Source organism: Oncorhynchus kisutch, linkage group LG2, assembly GCF_002021735.2.
Source record: "Oncorhynchus kisutch isolate 150728-3 linkage group LG2, Okis_V2, whole genome shotgun sequence".
NCBI lineage: Eukaryota > Metazoa > Chordata > Actinopteri > Salmoniformes > Salmonidae > Oncorhynchus > Oncorhynchus kisutch.
This window is the reverse complement of record NC_034175.2, coordinates 12028998-12051255: the sequence shown is the minus strand read 5'-3', so window position 1 is coordinate 12051255 and position 22258 is coordinate 12028998. Positions and strand designations below refer to the sequence as shown.

General features: G+C 47.4%; 1 protein-coding gene across 2 annotated transcripts in view; it reads right to left on the bottom strand.

Moving 5' to 3' along the window:
- Window positions 1–22258, bottom strand: part of LOC109901149 (cyclin-dependent kinase 14) — a 201904-nt gene that overhangs the window by 56332 nt on the left and 123314 nt on the right. For both annotated transcript variants that reach the window (XM_031787508.1, XM_031787514.1), the window contains 2 exons: window positions 4105–4168; window positions 1840–1888 (listed from right to left, as the gene is read on the bottom strand). In XM_031787508.1, coding sequence (XP_031643368.1) covers window positions 1840–1888; window positions 4105–4168 — 113 coding nt within the window. The remainder of the gene's footprint in view (window positions 1–1839; window positions 1889–4104; window positions 4169–22258) is intronic.

Sequence of the window (22258 nt, the reverse complement as noted above, 5' to 3'; positions counted from 1 at the left end):
AGGGGAGGAGGGGGGAATGGGGCAGGGGCCAGAGTGGCTAGGCAGATGGGATGGAGTGGAGCAGGGCGCCGGGCCGGGGGGGCATACAGATAGACAGGGAGAGGGGCCAGTGACAGACAGACAGACTGTGTGAACTGTAGTGATTGGCATGCCCATCCTGGGGGGTCAGACATAGAGAGCATGGGGGCATGCAGTCATTCTTCTAAGGTCAGTCTGTCTGTCAGTCAGTCTGTTACACAAGTCAGTCTGTCTGTCAGTCAGTCTGTTACCCAGGTTAGTCTGTCTGTCAGTCCGTCTGTTACTGAGGCTCCACTGCTCTGGCTCTACTATCAACTGGCTGACTTTCTGACTCTCACTGCTACAGTATCTCTCTCACTACTACAGTATCGCTCTCACTACTACAGTATCTCTCTCACTACTACAGTATCTCTCTCACTACTACAGTATCTCTCTCACTGTTACAGTATCTCTCTCACTACTACAGTATCTCTCTCACTACTACAGTGTCTCTCTCACTACTACAGTATCTATCTCACTACTACAGTATCTCTCTCACTGTTACAGTATCTCTCTCACTACTACAGTATCTCTCTCACTACTACAGTATCTCTCTCACTACTACAGTATCTCTCTCACTGTTACAGTATCTCTCTCACTACTACAGTATCTCTCTCACTACTACAGTGTCTCTCTCACTGTTACAGTATCTATCTCACTACTACAGTATCTCTCTCACTGTTACAGTATCTCTCTCACTACTACAGTATCTCTCTCACTACTACAGTATCTCTCTCACTGTTACAGTATCTCTCTCACTACTACAGTACCTCTCTCACTACTACAGTATCTCTCTCACTACTACAGTACCTCTCTCACTACTACAGTATCTCTCTCACTACTAAAGTATCTCTCTCACTACTACAGTATCTCTCTCACTACTAAAGTATCTCTCTCACAGACTGAGAGAAAATCTACAATTACTGTACTTGTAGACACACAAACTGACATAAAATATACTGCCGCTCTCTATCTCTCTCGTTTTGAGACATCAATCAAATGATATTTTATATTCATCTGAAAAAGGAAACTGTGATACTGTGAGAGAGAATGTGGAACCTTGACTTTTAAACACTGGACCATGGTCACTGTGGTCACTACAGAGGCCAGGAGTTCTCAGCACTGAGCCAGACCAGAATACTGTGAGGCATTCTGTGTATCTGTGACCAAATCATCAAGTCGCCCTGTCTCTGCATGTCCCCTCAGGCTCCTGATGAGTGCCAGGGGCAGAGGGTGGTCCACATCTGGAATGCCCCAGGTACCCTTTCCTGCCATCTGTGTCAGGGCTGACTGCTCTGGTGGCATGACACCAGTGGCATGACCCCGATCTGGGTGCTCTCCCCTAAACCAGATGAACCCTGGGAAGAGTGTGTGAGCTGTCTGTAGGTCTAGAAGCCCCAAGGGTAGAGAGCTGAGAGGAAGCGCGCGTACACACACACACACACATGACGACAGCCATCTCTAACTGGGCTACTAATGTCTGTTAGGGGACCAGAACAGTCCCAGGGTTCTTCTGTATCGAGGGCTCAGGGAGAGAAAAGAGAGGGATGTATGGATGGAGTGGTAGGGGGTTGGGGGTTGGCGGTCTGGAGCGTATTGCCCTTGGGAACTTTCATAGACAGGAAGAGCACAAAAGTGGGTCTGTGGGAAAATGGCACTCTGACCTAGCATACAAAACGGCCATCTGACCTGGCATACAAAATGGCCCTCTGACCATGCATACACTTATGAATAGGCGCACACACACACACACATTTTATGTGACAAAAACGGTACACTTACTTATTCCATGCTTGTCTGAGCTTCTTGGAACTGTAGACAGTAAAGCTGTCTGAATGGGTAAAGACACAGAGAGACAATAGAAACATGTTCATATTCATTACAGGACACATTTGTGAAGTTTTTCAACAAATGTTTCATTGTACAGTATGTGATTTAACAAGAGGTTAATATCAGTTGGTGCAGCATGATGCTTGCAACGCCAGGATAGTGGGTTCGATTCCCAAGGCCACCGTACTTAAAATGTACGCACGCATAACTGTAAGTCGCTATGGATAAAAGGATCTGCTAAATGGCACTATTATTAAATATTAAAAGTATGTGTGTGTGTACGAACTGTGCGTGTTACCCTCTGACAGCTCAACTCCCTCATCCAAAACCTCTGTGTGGAGACCTCTGTTTTCAGACTAACACTGTAACTGCCAACCTCCAGGACTAGACTGGGGGAATGGGGGCAGAGAGACAGCTAGACAGCCAACCACGGGTTAGGGAGCGGGGGAGAAGGGAGAGAGAGAGTAGCCACTGTTCCACTACTAGACAGAGGGGCAGAGAGACAGCTAGACAGCCAACCACGGGTTAGGGAGAGGGGGAGAAGGGAGAGAGAGAGTAGCCACTGTTCCACTACTAGACAGAGGGGCAGAGAGACAGCTAGACAGCCAACCACGGGTTAGGGAGAGGGGGAGAAGGGAGAGAGAGAGTAGCCACTGTTCCACTACTAGACAGAGGGGCAGAGAGACACGGAATAGCTACAGTTTGAGGTAAGGAGTTATTGAGTGGGGAGGATAGAGAGATTGACTGTTCCAGAGTCAGGGATTAGACATATATGAGGGAGAGTTGTTTTGATATCCAGATTACTTCTGTCTTTCTCGAGTGTCTGACGTACTGTGGTTATACTAAATATCCTCCAGCCCATCGTAAAGCACCAAGGCCCTGGGCCAAGGTCAGGCTAAGTGTCATGGCTGTCTACGTTTCAAACCTAAACGGTTGTGCTGCGAACACCAGAGTGAAAATATACCAGGGCTGTAAACATGGCTGTGAATTAAAAAAGTAACGCTGAGAATGTAAAGAATCATAACAACGTGCTGATACCACCTCTGTGTTTGATTTAATGTCTGGAAACTGATTACAGTTCAGGAGGAAGACTAAAACATGGTCAGATTGAGAAGCTCTCAGAGAGGTAGGATATATTCAGAGGGATAGAGTGAGACAACACTGTCCTCTGGTGGTGGGAAGATATAACTACATGCAGAGTGATAACTTCAACACTGTTCTCTGGTGGTGGGAAGATATAACTACACCCAGAGTGTTAACCACAACACTGTCCTCTGGTGGTGGGAAGATATAACTACACCCAGAGTGTTAACTTCTGATAAATCATTTTCACAGCTCCATCTGTTACGTGCTAATGATCACTTTGTGGTTGAGTGATGGTGACAATGAGAGGGTTGAAACGGCTGTTTAGATTAGATCATTGTGACATTGAGCATCCATTTAGAGCAAGAAAATAAGAAAATAAAAGGTTCTCTCTATCCCGAGATTGTTCACCTTACGGAGGAAAAAGGCAGTTTGGAGAGACACTTATTAAGAGAGGGAGGTGGCCTTGCATTGGACATTTGATCAGGCAACTGCCTCAATTGCTGATAATAAAATGGTGTATTGTGTGTGTACCTATTGTCATGCAGAGATTATACACTGATCTGGTACACTGAAGCCAGGCCTGTCTGGATGAGAGGAGCAGCAGGACAGAACAGTGTGTGCTGCTCACATAGCTGCCCATGGCAGCAGGACAACATAGAACTATGGCCAACCACAGCTATGGCCACAGGACATGAGATTAGGTGTATGTGTTTGTGTGTGTGTGTGTGTTTCACACCCCAGTTCCTCTGTAATTGGTCACAGGAGATACAGCTAGACACACCACTCACATCATGGTACCCCTGCTCTCCCTCTGTCCCTCTTCTTCTCCCTCCATCCTCCTCTCTCTGTCACTCCTCTAATTCCCCCTCTATCTCTCTGTGTGTTCCAGCATGCCAACACTAATCTGAGAGCACCGTCCAGTCTGTCTCTAATGAGCTCCCAGAGGGCAGAAGCAGTAGCTCTAGTCTGGCACAGGGATGGCACCGCGATGGTACAGCTGGCCCACAGGCTTGCCTGAGCTGTGTGAACTACAGAGGCATGCCTCCTAGGTTTACAAAGTAGAACTGGAGTCAAGTCTGATTCTGACTGTTGGACCTAGGGTGTGTGTGTGTTGGTGTATGTGTTCCTCACCAGGTTTGAAGTGGGGCAGAGAGTGGACCCCTGGCCAGGTATCCTCACAGGGGGTGCCTAGGACCTGAAAGAAGGAGGGAGACAGAAGGAGAAAGAATAAGAGAGGGAGAAGAAATGCATCAGACAAACACACGCTGTGTCCATATCAACACATTCATACTTCAACAACAACATTGGGCCACAGAGAAAGGAAAAGAGAAGACCGTCTCATGGAGAAAAACGTTTCATTTCTATGACCAAAGAGGAACCTCTGAATCACTAAGGTCCTAAAAAATAACCACATTTACATGCGCACAGTATCCGGGTAGTAGGTTATATCCCACTTAAGGTCGTATTCATGATAAGCTGTTTACATGTATCTTTGATATCCTGCTCATGAGTACCCCTGTATCTATGAATAAACAGAATATTCCTCATTCCTCATATGGGTTAAATGGTATAGTAACTGAAATACGAACACCGACTGTAGGTCTATAACCTCTCATATGCAGCATAATATAATTACATTTTTAAAATCAATTTTTTAACTGAATATTTAAAACATACAATATACTTGCAGTGAAGCCGCTCAACAACTACATCACATTAAGTCATCTAACAGCCTCCATCCAGAGCGACACACAGAAACAACCAGGGTCAACGCCCTGCTCCCACCAGCCCTCCAAGATCTGCCCCTCAAACATCCAAGACCCTCACCGCACAGTTCCCCAAGATCTGCCCCTCAAACATCCAAGACCTCACCGCACAGTTCCCCAAGATCTGCCCCTCAAACATCCAAGACCCTCACCGCACAGTTCCCCAAGATCTGCCCCTCAAACATCCAAGACCCTCACAGCACAGTTCCCCAAGATCTGCCCCTCAAACATCCAAGACCCTCACAGCACAGTTCCCCAAGATCTGCCCCTCAAACATCCAAGACCCTCACCGCACAGTTCCCCAAGATCTGCCCCTCAAACATCCAAGACCCTCACCGCACAGTTCACCAAGATCTGCCCCTCAAACATCCAAGACCCTCACCGCACAGTTCCCCAAGATCTGCCCCTCAAACATCCAAGACCCTCACAGCACAGTTCCCCAAGATCTGCCCCTCAAACATCCAAGACCCTCACCGCACAGTTCCCCAAGAGCTGCCCCTCAAACATCCAAGAACCCCCCCACCCTGAGAGAAAATGTATAAATAAGTACAATCACTCCATTCCCCACCCCCAAGACCCCCCCCCCCCAAGACCCCCCTCAACAAAATGAACAAAAGAGAAAAAATAGAAAGGCAAAGGAAAGCAGAAAACAACTATGAAAAAAACAAAAGACATCAAGGACAACAGAAATCATAACAGCGAGGAACTGAATATGTTGAGTGCATATATGGCACTATTTACATGTGTGTGTCCGTGTATGTGCACATAAGTGCATTTGGGAGTGTGTGTATATTGCATGTGAACAAACACCTGCACGGCATCAGCCTCAGGCAACCCAGTGTTAACTAGATACTAATGCATTCCTTCTATCAATGTAGGACATTATTCTGGTCAGCACCACTTCATTTACTCTTCTGGAGTAACAAGTTATTGCAGAAGAGAAGCTGCTCGTGTCCAACTATAGTTGACACGGCCTACCAAATGTCGGAAATATGAAAACATCATCCCACAACACCCATGATATGTGAAACTGAGCACAGATCACAGAACCAATAGTAAATTGGATGTTTACACGTCACAGTACCCTGTCTTGGCTCCCAAGTGGCACAGTGGTCTAAGGCACTGCATCTCAGTGCTAGAGGCATCACTGCATACCCTGGTTTGATTCCAGGCATAATCACAACCGGCTGTGATTGGGAGTCCCATTGGGCGACGCACATTTGGCCCAGCGTCGTTCGGGTTAGGGTTTGGCCGTGGTAGGCCGTCACTGTAAATAAGAATTTGTTCTTAACCTACTTGCCTAGTTAAATAAAGGTTCAATTATCCAGGTTTTTCATAACTGGGATACAAGCTTTTTCGGGTTATTGTAAACAGGATATGATGTTTATATACGTCAACTCAAAAGCAGAACACTTGAGTATCCCGAATAATAATGGGATATTGGTGTGAATGGAAATGTGGTCAATGAGTCACACAGTCACAGACATGGTAACCTGCCAACCCTTATTATCCTACGGTGTGTTTACACCAAGATCACATCCAAGAAGTGAAGGTCAGTGCTGTGATAATTGTGTGTGTGTGTGTGTGTGTGCTAGAGAAAAGCCTTTTGTTGACCTTGGGTGTCAAGCAGAGACACTGAATCACACACACACACACACACACACACACAAATTGGCGAGGTGTACACCACTCAGAGGAGCAGAAACACACCTCACTCACACAGACTGGGTTAAAGGGATACTGCGAGATTTCAAGATTTTGTTTGTTTTTCTACTTTACCCAGAGTCAGACAAACTCATTGATGCCACTTGTATGTCTCTGTGTGCAGTTCGGAGATGAATGAAGTTAGAATATTGTTAAAATATTAGTAAAACTAACAAATGTATAAAATATTGATTCATGTGTATATCTTTGAAAGACAATGACCAACCACCCAGCGTCATTAGTAGGTCTATTTCCCTGTTTGTGAGAGGAGCTGGCTACTGTACCGGGACTCTCCCAACAATTACACTAAGTTCAATTATCTCCAAACTGCACGCAGAGACATACACATGGGATCCATGAGTTTGTCTGACTCTGGGTAAGTAGAAAAACAACCTTGATCTCAAGGTCTTGCATGAGCATGAGAGGGAGAGAGAGAGGTGGGTGGGTGGTTGGTTAGGGAGAGAGAGAGAGAGAGAGAGAGAGAGAGAGAGAGAGAGAGAGAGAGAGAGAGAGAGAGAGAGAGGTGGGTGGGTGGTTGGTTGGTTAGGGAGAGAGAGAGAGAGAGAGAGAGAGAGAGAGGTGAGTGGGTGGTTGGTTAGGGAGAGATTGAGAGAGAGAGAGAGAGAGAGAGAGAGAGAGGGGAGAGATAGGGGGTATTTGAAGTGTAGGGTTGGGACTTAGGATAGAATGCAGAGGCTGAAACACAAGCTGCGTATACTCTAGTCCCAACCACAGTGTCAGAGTGGAGATGAGCCAAAACATACAGCCTAGTCAATGTGCTCATGTATTTACAGTCAACCCCAGCAGAGGGCAGCAGTGTACCATGACCTGCAGAGCACAACATGGAGAGACAGGGTTGGGGATTGGATTGTGTGTGTGTGTGTGCCAAACCCTTGACCGCAGTCACACACAAAGAGTGATCCCCACCCCCCCGGTCCAGCCGCCTCCCTGAGGCACAGAGTGAAATTAGCTGTCCCCTCTCCGTCACCCCCTCAGCCCTGTAGGGAAACACTCACTACCTTAATTACAGCCACACACACAGCATCGCTCACCGTGGCCACCCACACCATGACACCGGCCACGGCAGCTTTATCATTGCCACGGAAACATGACACATCTCCACAGCAACACCAACATGCTAATACATCACAAATGAACTATGCCAACCTTTCATTCATTTTGGGCTGATACACAATTCCACTCCCTACCTAAGTCCTGCTCTTTCTTTCTTTCTTTCTTTCTCCCTCTATCTATCTCTCTCTGTCCTCTGCTGGCCAGTCTGGGTGTGTTGGTTGATTTCCCCTCTGATCTCTTGTCACTGTCAGGCAGCGCTGTAAGGTGCGGCTCGGTGTGTGTGTGCAGTGCTGTGTTTGTTCTGGTGACACACAGCCTTCAGGATGGAAATCAACTCAGGCAGCCGCAGCCTGCCACTCAAGACTGTCTGACTGGCTGTCTGACTGGCATCAGAGGAGAAGCATGGGGCATCCCTACCAAACACTAACACCAGCCTGCGTCCCAAATGGCACCCTATTCCCTTTCTAGAGCATTCATTTTGACCAGGGCTGAAAGGGGACAAAGCCTTACCACTACTACCACTAATGTTTCTGTAGCCAGAGACTCTGTCTTTATGGTTCTAGTGTGTAGAATGTAGATATTACACACTGTCACAGTAAATGAAGGGACTAAAAGGAAAGTAAGAGATCAAAGTAAAGAAAAGTTATATATTAACACTACTACTACTACTACTACTACTACTACCACTACTACTACTACTACTACTACTACTACTACTACTACTACTACTACTACTACTACTACTACTACTACTACCACCACCGCTACTACTACTACTACTACTACTACTACTACTACTACTACTACTACCACCACTACTACTACTACTACTACTACTACTACTACTACCACCACTACTACTACTACTACTACTACTACTACTACTACTACTACTACTACTACCACTACTACTACCACTACTACTACCACTACTACTACTACTACCACTACTACTACCACTACTACTACCACTACTACTACTACTACCACTACTACTACCACTACTACTACCATTACTACGACCAGTACTACGACCAGTACTACTACCACTACTACTACCACTACTACTACCACTACCACTGCCACCACTACCGCCAACGCTAACACCGCCACCACCACCACCACTAACACTACCAAACCACCACTAACACTATCACTATCACTAACACCACCACCACCATCACAACTACCACCACCACCACTAACACCACCGCTAACGCTAACGATAACGCCACATCCACCACTACCACCAACACAATCACTAACACTACCACCACCACCACCAACACTAACACTACCACCACCACCACTACTACCACCACCAACACTACCACTATCACTAACACCACCACCACCACCGCTAACGATAACGCCACATCCACCAACACAATCACTAACACTACCACCACCACCACCACCAACACTACCACTAACACCACTACCACGAACACTACCACTATCAACACTACCACCACCAACACTACCACCACCACAACCACCAGTAACACTACCACCAACACTACCACTACCACCACCACAACCCCTAACACTACTACTAACACCACCACAACAACTAACACCAACACTACCACCAACACTACCACCACCACAACCACTAATTCTACCATCAACACTACCACTACCATCAACACTACAACTACCACTGCCACAACCGCTAGCACTACCACCACCATTAACTCCAACACTAACACTAACACTACCACCACTACCATTAACACTACCACCACTAACACCACCACCACCACTACTAGTAACACTACCACTACCACTACCACCACTACCACTAACAATACCACCACTAACACTACCACCACCAACTCCATCACCACCACTACCAGCACCACCAATACCCCTACCACTACTACCACTACACCTACCACTACCACCACCACCACCACTATCATAAAACTAACACCACCACCACCAGCACCACCACTACCAATACCACCACTACTACCAGCACCACCACTACCATTAACACTAACACTAACAGTACAACCACCACTACCACCACCATTAACTCCAACATTAACACTACCACCACTACCACTACCACCACTAACACCACCACCACTACTACTAACACTAACACCACCCTTAACACTACCACCACTAACACTAACACTACCACAAACACTACCACTACCACCAACACTACCACCACCACCAACACTACGACCACGAACACTACCACCACCACCACCACTACCATCAACACTACAACTACCACTACCACTACCACCACCACTACCACTACCAATACCACTACCACCCCCACCACCAACACTAACACCACCCCTACCACTACCACCACTATCTTTAACACTAACACTAACAGTACGACCACCACTACCACCACCATTAACACCAACACTACCACCATCACCACTACCATTACCACCCTTACCACTACCACCACTAACACTACCACCAACACTACCACTACCACCAACACTACCACCACCACCAACACTACCCTACCACTAACAACCACCACCAACACTACCACCACCACCACCACTACCATCAACACTACAACTACCACTACCACTACCGCTAGCGCTAGCACTACCACCACCACTACCACTACCAATACCACTACCACCACCACCAACACTACAACTACCCCACCAACACCACTAACACTATCAACACCACCACTACCACCACTACCACAAAAACCACCACTAACACTACCACCAACACCACCACTACCACCACCACAACCAACACTAACACTACCACAAACACTACCACCAACACTACCACCACCAACAACTCCACCACCAACACTACCACCACCACCAACACTACCACCTTCACTACCACTACAACACTACCACCACCACCAACACTACCACCACCACAACCACCAGTAACACTACCACCAACACTACCACTACCACCACCACAACCCCTAACACTACTACTAACACCACCACAACAACTAACACCAACACTACCACCAACACTACCACCACCACAACCACTAATTCTATCATCAACACTACCACTACCATCAACACTACAACTACCACTGCCACAACCGCTAGCACTACCACCACCATTAACTCCAACACTAACACTAACACTACCACCACTACCATTAACACTACCACCACTAACACCACCACCACCACTACTAGTAACACTACCACTACCACTACCACCACTACCACTAACAATACCACCACTAACACTACCACCACCAACTCCATCACCACCACTACCAGCACCACCAATACCCCTACCACTACTACCACTACACCTACCACTACCACCACCACCACCACTATCATAAAACTAACACCACCACCACCAGCACCACCACTACCAATACCACCACTACTACCAGCACCACCACTACCATTAACACTAACACTAACAGTACAACCACCACTACCACCACCATTAACTCCAACATTAACACTACCACCACTACCACTACCACCACTAACACCACCACCACTACTACTAACACTAACACCACCCTTAACACTACCACCACTAACACTAACACTACCACAAACACTACCACTACCACCAACACTACCACCACCACCAACACTACGACCACGAACACTACCACCACCACCACCACTACCATCAACACTACAACTACCACTACCACTACCACCACCACTACCACTACCAATACCACTACCACCCCCACCACCAACACTAACACCACCCCTACCACTACCACCACTATCTTTAACACTAACACTAACAGTACGACCACCACTACCACCACCATTAACACCAACACTACCACCATCACCACTACCATTACCACCCTTACCACTACCACCACTAACACTACCACCAACACTACCACTACCACCAACACTACCACCACCACCAACACTACCCTACCACTAACAACCACCACCAACACTACCACCACCACCACCACTACCATCAACACTACAACTACCACTACCACTACCGCTAGCGCTAGCACTACCACCACCACTACCACTACCAATACCACTACCACCACCACCAACACTACAACTACCCCACCAACACCACTAACACTATCAACACCACCACTACCACCACTACCACAAAAACCACCACTAACACTACCACCAACACCACCACTACCACCACCACAACCAACACTAACACTACCACAAACACTACCACCAACACTACCACCACCAACAACTCCACCACCAACACTACCACCACCACCAACACTACCACCTTCACTACCACTACACCACAACCACCCCCACCACCAACACTAACACCACCCCTACCACTACCACCACTACCATTAACACTAACACTAACAGTACGACCACCACTACCACCACCATTAACACCAACACTACCACTACCATTAGCACTAACACTACCACCACTAACACCACCACCACTACTACTAACACTACCACCACTAACACCACCACCACTACTACTACCACTACCACCACTAACACTACCACTAACACCACTACTAACAATACCACCAACACTACCACCACCACAACCACTAACACTAACACCACCCTTAACACTACCACCACTAACACTAACACTACCACCAACACTACCACTACCACCAACACTACCACCACCACCAACACTACGACCACGAACACTACCACCACCACCACCACTACCATCAACACTACAACTACCACTACCACTACCACCACCACTACCACTACCAATACCACTACCACCCCCACCACCAACACTAACACCACCCCTACCACTACCACCACTATCTTTAACACTAACACTAACAGTACGACCACCACTACCACCACCATTAACACCAACACTACCACCATCACCACTACCATTACCACCCTTACCACTACCACCACTAACACTACCACCAACACTACCACTACCACCAACACTACCACCACCACCAACACTACCCTACCACTAACAACCACCACCAACACTACCACCACCACCACCACTACCATCAACACTACAACTACCACTACCACTACCGCTAGCGCTAGCACTACCACTACCAATACCACTACCAACACCACCAACACTACAACTACCCCACCAACACCACTAACACTATCAACACCACCACTACCACCACTACCACAAAAACCACCACTAACACTACCACCAACACCACCACTACCACCACCACAACCAACACTAACACTACCACAAACACTACCACCAACACTACCACCACCAACAACTCCACCACCAACACTACCACCACCACCAACACTACCACCACCACTACCACCTTCACTACCACTACACCACAACCACCCCCACCACCAACACTAACACCACCCCTACCACTACCACCACTACCATTAACACTAACACTAACAGTACGACCACCACTACCACCACCATTAACACCAACACTACCACTACCATTAGCACTAACACTACCACCACTAACACCACCACCACTACTACTAACACTACCACCACTAACACCACCACCACTACTACTACCACTACCACCACTAACACTACCACTACCACTAACACCACTACTAACAATACCACCAACACTACCACCACCACAACCACTAACACTAACACCATCACCAACACTACCACCGACACTACCACTACCACCGACACTACCACTACCATCAACACTACATCTACCACTACCTAGCACTACCACCACTACTACCACCACAACCACCACTACCACCCCTAACACTACCACCAACACCAACACTACCACTACACCGCAACCACCCCCACTACCACCACCACCAACACTAACACCACCCCTACCACTACCACCACCATCACCACAACCACTACCATTAACACTAACACTAACAGTACGACCACCATTAACACCAACACTAACACTACCATTAACACCAACACTAACACTACCACCACCATTAACACCAACACTAACACTACCACCACCATTAACACCAACACTAACACTACCACTACCATTAACACCAACACTAACACTACCAATGCCACCACTACCATTAACACTAACACTACCACCACCACCACCACTACTACTAACACTACCACTACCAGCACCACTACCATTAACACTAACACTAAGACCACCACTACCATTAACACTAACACTAAGACCACCACTACCACCACCATTAACACCAACACTAACACTACCACCACCACCACTACTACTAACACTACCACTAACACCCCCACGACCACTAACACCACCACCAAAATTACCACCACCACCAGCAATACCACTACCATTACTACCATTACACCTACCACCACCACCACCATAAAACTACCACTAACACCACTACCACCACTACCATTAACACTTACACTACCACCACTATCACTACCATTAACACTAACACTACCACCAACACTACCACAAACATAACCACTAACACTGACACTACCACCACCAGCATCCCCAACACCACCACTAACACTACCACACTAACACTACCCCCACCAAAACCACCACCACCACCACCACCACCAACATTACCACTACCATTAACTACTACATTAACTACTACTAACACTAACACAACCCTTACCACTACCACCACCAACACTACCACCACCACCACCACCACTACACTACCACCACCACCACCAACCATCAACACTACAACTACCACTACCACTACCACCACCACTACAACTACCCCACCAAAACCACTAACACTATCAACACCACCACTACCACTACCACCACTACCATTAACACTAACACTAACAGTACGACCACCACTACCACCACCATTAACACCAACACTACCACCATCACCACCACCATTAACACTAACACTACCACCACCACCACTACTACCACCACCAACACTACCACTATCACTAACACCACCACCACCACCGCTAACGATAACGCCACATCCACCAACACAATCACTAACACTACCACCACCACCACCACCAACACTACCACTAACACCACTACCACGAACACTACCACTATCAACACTACCACCACCAACACTACCACCACCACAACCACCAGTAACACTACCACCAACACTACCACTACCACCACCACAACCCCTAACACTACTACTAACACCACCACAACAACTAACACCAACACTACCACCAACACTACCACCACCACAACCACTAATTCTACCATCAACACTACCACTACCATCAACACTACAACTACCACTGCCACAACCGCTAGCACTACCACCACCATTAACTCCAACACTAACACTAACACTACCACCACTACCATTAACACTACCACCACTAACACCACCACCACCACTACTAGTAACACTACCACTACCACTACCACCACTACCACTAACAATACCACCACTAACACTACCACCACCAAGTCCATCACCACCACTACCAGCACCACCAATACCCCTACCACTACTACCACTACACCTACCACTACCACCACCACCACCACTATCATAAAACTAACACCACCACCACCAGCACCACCACTACCAATACCACCACTACTACCAGCACCACCACTACCATTAACACTAACACTAACAGTACAACCACCACTACCACCACCATTAACTCCAACATTAACACTACCACCACTACCACTACCACCACTAACACCACCACCACTACTACTAACACTAACACCACCCTTAACACTACCACCACTAACACTAACACTACCACCAACACTACCACTACCACCAACACTACCACCACCACCAACACTACGACCACGAACACTACCACCACCACCACCACTACCATCAACACTACAACTACCACTACCACTACCACCACCACTACCACTACCAATACCACTACCACCCCCACCACCAACACTAACACCACCCCTACCACTACCACCACTATCTTTAACACTAACACTAACAGTACGACCACCACTACCACCACCATTAACACCAACACTACCACCATCACCACTACCATTACCACCCTTACCACTACCACCACTAACACTACCACCAACACTACCACTACCACCAACACTACCACCACCACCAACACTACCCTACCACTAACAACCACCACCAACACTCCCACCACCACCACCACTACCATCAACACTACAACTACCACTACCACTACCGCTAGCGCTAGCACTACCACCACCACTACCACTACCAATACCACTACCACCACCACCAACACTACAACTACCCCACCAACACCACTAACACTATCAACACCACCACTACCACCACTACCACAAAAACCACCACTAACACTACCACCAACACCACCACTACCACCACCACAACCAACACTAACACTACCACAAACACTACCACCAACACTACCACCACCAACAACTCCACCACCAACACTACCACCACCACCAACACTACCACCACCACTACCACCTTCACTACCACTACACCACAACCACCCCCACCACCAACACTAACACCACCCCTACCACTACCACCACTACCATTAACACTAACACTAACAGTACGACCACCACTACCACCACCATTAACACCAACACTACCACTACCATTAGCACTAACACTACCTCCACTAACACCACCACCACTACTACTAACACTACCACCACTAACACCACCACCACTACTACTACCACTACCACCACTAACACTACCACTACCACTAACACCACTACTAACAATACCACCAACACTACCACCACCACAACCACTAACACTAACACCATCACCAACACTACCACCGACACTACCACTACCACCGACACTACCACTACCATCAACACTACATCTACCACTACCTAGCACTACCACCACTACTACCACCACAACCACCACTACCACCCCTAACACTACCACCAACACCAACACTACCACTACACCGCAACCACCCCCACTACCACCACCACCAACACTAACACCACCCCTACCACTACCACCACCATCACCACAACCACTACCATTAACACTAACACTAACAGTACGACCACCATTAACACCAACACTAACACTACCATTAACACCAACACTAACACTACCACCACCATTAACACCAACACTAACACTACCACCACCATTAACACCAACACTAACACTACCACTACCATTAACACCAACACTAACACTACCAATGCCACCACTACCATTAACACTAACACTACCACCACCACCACCACTACTACTAACACTACCACTACCAGCACCACTACCATTAACACTAACACTAAGACCACCACTACCATTAACACTAACACTAAGACCACCACTACCACCACCATTAACACCAACACTAACACTACCACCACCACCACTACTACTAACACTACCACTAACACCCCCACGACCACTAACACCACCACCAAAATTACCACCACCACCAGCAATACCACTACCATTACTACCATTACACCTACCACCACCACCACCATAAAACTACCACTAACACCACTACCACCACTACCATTAACACTTACACTACCACCACTATCACTACCATTAACACTAACACTACCACCAACACTACCACAAACATAACCACTAACACTGACACTACCACCACCAGCATCCCCAACACCACCACTAACACTACCACACTAACACTACCCCCACCAAAACCACCACCACCACCACCACCACCACCAACATTACCACTACCATTAACTACTACATTAACTACTACTAACACTAACACAACCCTTACCACTACCACCACCAACACTACCACCACCACCACCACTACACTACCACCACCACCACCAACCATCAACACTACAACTACCACTACCACTACCACCACCACTACAACTACCCCACCAAAACCACTAACACTATCAACACCACCACTACCACTACCACCACTACCATTAACACTAACACTAACAGTACGACCACCACCACCACCACCATTAACACCAACACTACCACTACCACCATCACCACCACCATTAACACTAACACTACCACCACCACCACCACCACTACTACTAACACTACCACTACCACCACTAACACTACCACTACCACCACCACTACTACTAACACTAACACTACCACTACTAACAATACCACCAACACTACCACCACAACAACCACTAACACTAACACCATCACCAACACTACCACCGACACTACCACTACCACCGACACTACCACTACCACCAACACTACCACTACCACCGACACTACCACCACCACCACTACTACCACCAACACTAAAACTACCCACCACCACCACTAACACTATCAACACCACCACTACCACCACTACCACCAACACCGCCACCACTACCACCAACACTACCACTACACCGCAACCACCCCCACTACCACCACCACCAATACTAACACCACCCCTACCACTACCACCACCACCACCACAACCACTACCATTAACACTAACACTAACAGTACGACCACCATTAACACCAACACTAACACCACCCCTACCACTACCACCACCACCACCACCACAACCACTACCATTAACACTAACAGTACGACCAACACTACCACCACCATTAACACCAACACTAACACTACCACTACCATTAACACCAACACTAACACTACCAATGCCACCACTACCATTAACACTAACACTACCACCACTAACACCACCACCACCACCACTACTACTAACACTACCACTACCAGCACCACTACCATTAACACTAACACTAAGACCACCACTACCATTAACACTAACACTAAGACCACCACTACCACCACCATTAACACCAACACTAACACTACCACCACCACCACTACTACTAACACTACCACTACCACCCCCACTAACACCACCACCACCAAAATTACCACCACCACTACCAGCACCACCAATACCACTACCATTACTACCATTACACCTACCACCACCACCACCATAAAACTACCACTAACACCACTACCACCACTACCACCAACAACACTAACACCACCCCTACCACTACCACCACTACCATTAACACTTACACTACCACCACTATCACTACCAACATTACCACTACCATTAACACTAACACTACCACCACCAACTCCACCACTACCACCACCACTACCACCAACACAACCACTACCACTGACACTACCACCACCAGCATCCCCAACACCAACACTACCACACTAACACTACCCCCACCAAAACCACCACCACCACCACCACCACCAACATTACCACTACCATTAACACTACCACCACCACTACCATTAACACTACCAACACCACCACCACCACCACCACTAACACTAACACTAACACTAACTCTGTGGTCAAACCCAGCCAGATACGATCCAGCAGTTACACAGTTAGCACAGCAAGCCAGGCCTACTGACTGGTAAGTAATCCTCTTCAGTCAATCCACTCTTCTGCACCATTAGAGACAATTTACTGAGCGTGAGCACATAGTAAACACCACTATAGCTCTCTAATGGTTGATAAAACAGACAGAGAGAGACAGAGAGAGAGGGGGGAGAGTGAGATAGAGCAAGACAGAGAGCGAGAGAGAGAGAGAGATACACTTGGTGCAGAATGGGAAACACTGCGTTTACTATGAATGTGCCAATGAGCTCAGAGTGATTTGACTGGGTGTTATAATACCACCCATTACAGTTGAACTGTCTCAGTGACTTTAGCCTGACTTTCCTTCTGCTCTATCTCAGACTCTGTCCCAGATGACACCCTATTCTCTATATAGTGCACTACTTTAGACCAGGGCCCAGAGGGCTCTGGAGTGGTCAGAAGTAGTGCACTATATAGGAAATAGGTTGTTATTTGGGACATCAATGTTTAGCTGTCTCACCTCTTGGCCCTGACAGACGTTCCACTACTGTGGTAATGGGATTGGTAATACACTCCAATCTGTGTGGCAGCCAGGGTCTCTGTGACAGGGTCTCTGTGACAGGGTCTTTGTGACAGGGTCTTTGTGACAGGGTCTCTGTGACAGGGTCAGGATAACTTTCTCCTGTCCCTCTCAGGCCATACAGCACCTGAGGACAAAATCACTATACCACAAAATGGGACAAAAAGGTTTTTTCTCAATCTATTCAACTGTTATAGAGAACAAGATCTCATTGAGCGATGTAGCTACACACACACACACACACACACACACACACACACACACACATATAATGTATCTACAATCAGAGGCTGTTTCTTCTGAAATAACCTCAACCAAGGAACAAAAGCAATTTGAAACCCGATCTGTCATCTGATTGAGCTCCCCTTAAAGCACCAAAGCTTTAGTATTCACCCCAGAAGACAGAGGAGAACAGTGGGATCGATCTAGCGAGGGGTAACCTTGGCCAAATAACAGGGGCTACACCCACCAGCTCCTAGCCTCGTCTCTCACTGAGCCCCATCTCTCAAACACACAGAGCAAGAGAGACAGCACATGCAAGAGGCTGGTAAGAAGAGGTAAGGCTAGACAATGATGCTGCTGCCAACTTGTTGGTAAATGAGACAGGAAATAGAATAGGGGAGGTTAAGACATATTTGAAGCCCTAGATCATGTTGATTCAGCATAGCAACAACTTCCCTGGCATACATACATGGCCTTGGTTGGCTGACTATAAGTCCCTCCATTAAGTCAGACAGGCAGCCCTATAGGTACCCCTATCAACATGGCCCCAGACCATTAGAGGTGACAGACAGGGCTAATCCAGGGGACTTTGCTTGTCTGCCTGTCGAGCACACACACACACACACACACACACACACACACACACACACACACACACACACACACACACACACACACACACACACACACACACACACACACACAGTCGAGAGCAAGAGCAGATGAAGCTGATCCAGTTACACACAAGGAGCCTCCTCCCCTATGAGGGCATAGAGCTGAGCAGAGGGAAGATACAGGTTGGGCCCAGGGAGCAGAGGGGAGGAGGGGGTACATTTGAACACAGATGGGGTGGGATGGCACACATGTCTCTTGCTCTAGGGGGGGGGGCAAGGCATAGTGAGGCACCAGAGGGAATGGGGGGGGGGGGGGGGTTGGTGGCAGCAGTGGACAGACAGGGACTGTGGGGGAGGGGTATGAAGGGGTGCACAAGGAGACAAGGGGACATGCTCAAATCCACAATCTGGTTGAGGTGTCAGATAGAAACAGCCTACATTATTGATGTGGAGAGTTTTCATGCTCTTTGAAGTGAAGGAGAGGAGAGAAGAGGAGGAGAGGTGGAGGGGAGATTAGGCTGCCGTGTGAATGTCAGTGTCTTTGTGAGGCACATCAGAGAGGGAGAGGAGCACAGCACATCGGAAGGGCGGATGAGGCAGGGAAGGGAAGAGGTCTGACAGACACATCACAGCCCAGGCAGACAACAGCCTTCAAAGAGACCCGTTTAGAGGCACTCTGATCCCACTCACTGACTCTCAGCACCACACCGCTCTGACGCACACAGCTGGAGCGCACACCTGGGTTCAAATAGTATCAGTTTGCTTTCAAATACTTTGGCTGCACTTTTAAAATTGAGCTAAGCCAAAGGAATAGCTCCAAACCAATCAACGATACGAGCTACCTAACTTCCGCATTTGTAGCAGATTGAGGTGAAGATAATCTTCTAAGTTTCAGGTTCAGTGCCGTATACACTGCAGGAGACATCTAGTTACAGTTTTTTTGGATTGCTTACACACAAAAAATTAAAAGTAGTACACTATTAGCAAAACCTTACACTCAAGAAGCAAAACATCAGCCCATATTTGCACAACTATAAGCACATTGTCAACCTCACACTTGTTGCAGAACACTAAACACACTTAACATACATTACACACAAAAATCTATCATGTCACGTCCTTGCAATACCAAAGCACTGACTGTCAAATTATCACACCGTCCAACCAATTGGTTCAACACAGTCATCAGGTGTGCAAACACTCGTTTGCTTAATTGTAGACACACCAATCAGGTGTAAAAGCACTATAAAAAGCAGCAGGTGAGTTCATCGGTCTTCAAGCACAATGAAAAGAGTCAGAGAAAGAGTAAGAAGAGGAGGAGGAGGACGAGAAGGACGAGGAGAACGAGGAGGACCAGGAGGACCAGGAGAACGAGGAGGAGGACCAGGAGAACGAGGAGGACGAGGAGGACGAGGAGGACGATGAGGAGGACGAGAAGAACGAGGAGGATGAGGAAGGGGAGGAAGAGAAGAAGAAGAAGGTGCTCAACGAGGACCGAATCTGACAAATGAGATCCGTGCAACACTGGTTGACCACATTGTCAACCACGGCCTGACGCTGAGGGAGGCTGGACTGGGAGTACAGCCAAATCTATAAGCCGATATACAGTGGCAAGTGTGATGAGAACATTTAGACTGGAAAATAGGTTTGTAAAAATATCATCATATCAAAAACATCTGCACGGTTTCAGTAACTGCTTACAGTACTGTATTCTATGCACTATCAGCACTGCTGTTACCTTTTCCTGGGAAATTACTGTACTATTGTATACTGTTTTTTTTCTACACAGGATTGAGGGTCAGGGACGACAAGGGGGAAGGCCTCCTATGTTCACAGAACAGCAAGAGAGGGAGATAGTAAACATGGTTTTGGCCAACAATGCTATAACACTCAAGCAGCTCCAAGCTAACATTGTCAATAACCACGCCATTTTCAACCATATCCATCAGGTCTCAACATCAACACTGGCACGCATCCTAAAGAAGAAAAAAAAATTCAAATGAAGCAAATTTATCGAGTGGCTTTCGAGCGCAATTCCGAAAGGGTGAAACGACTGCGGCATGATTATGCAGAGGTATGTATTCACTTTAGCAGTGTGATCTTGC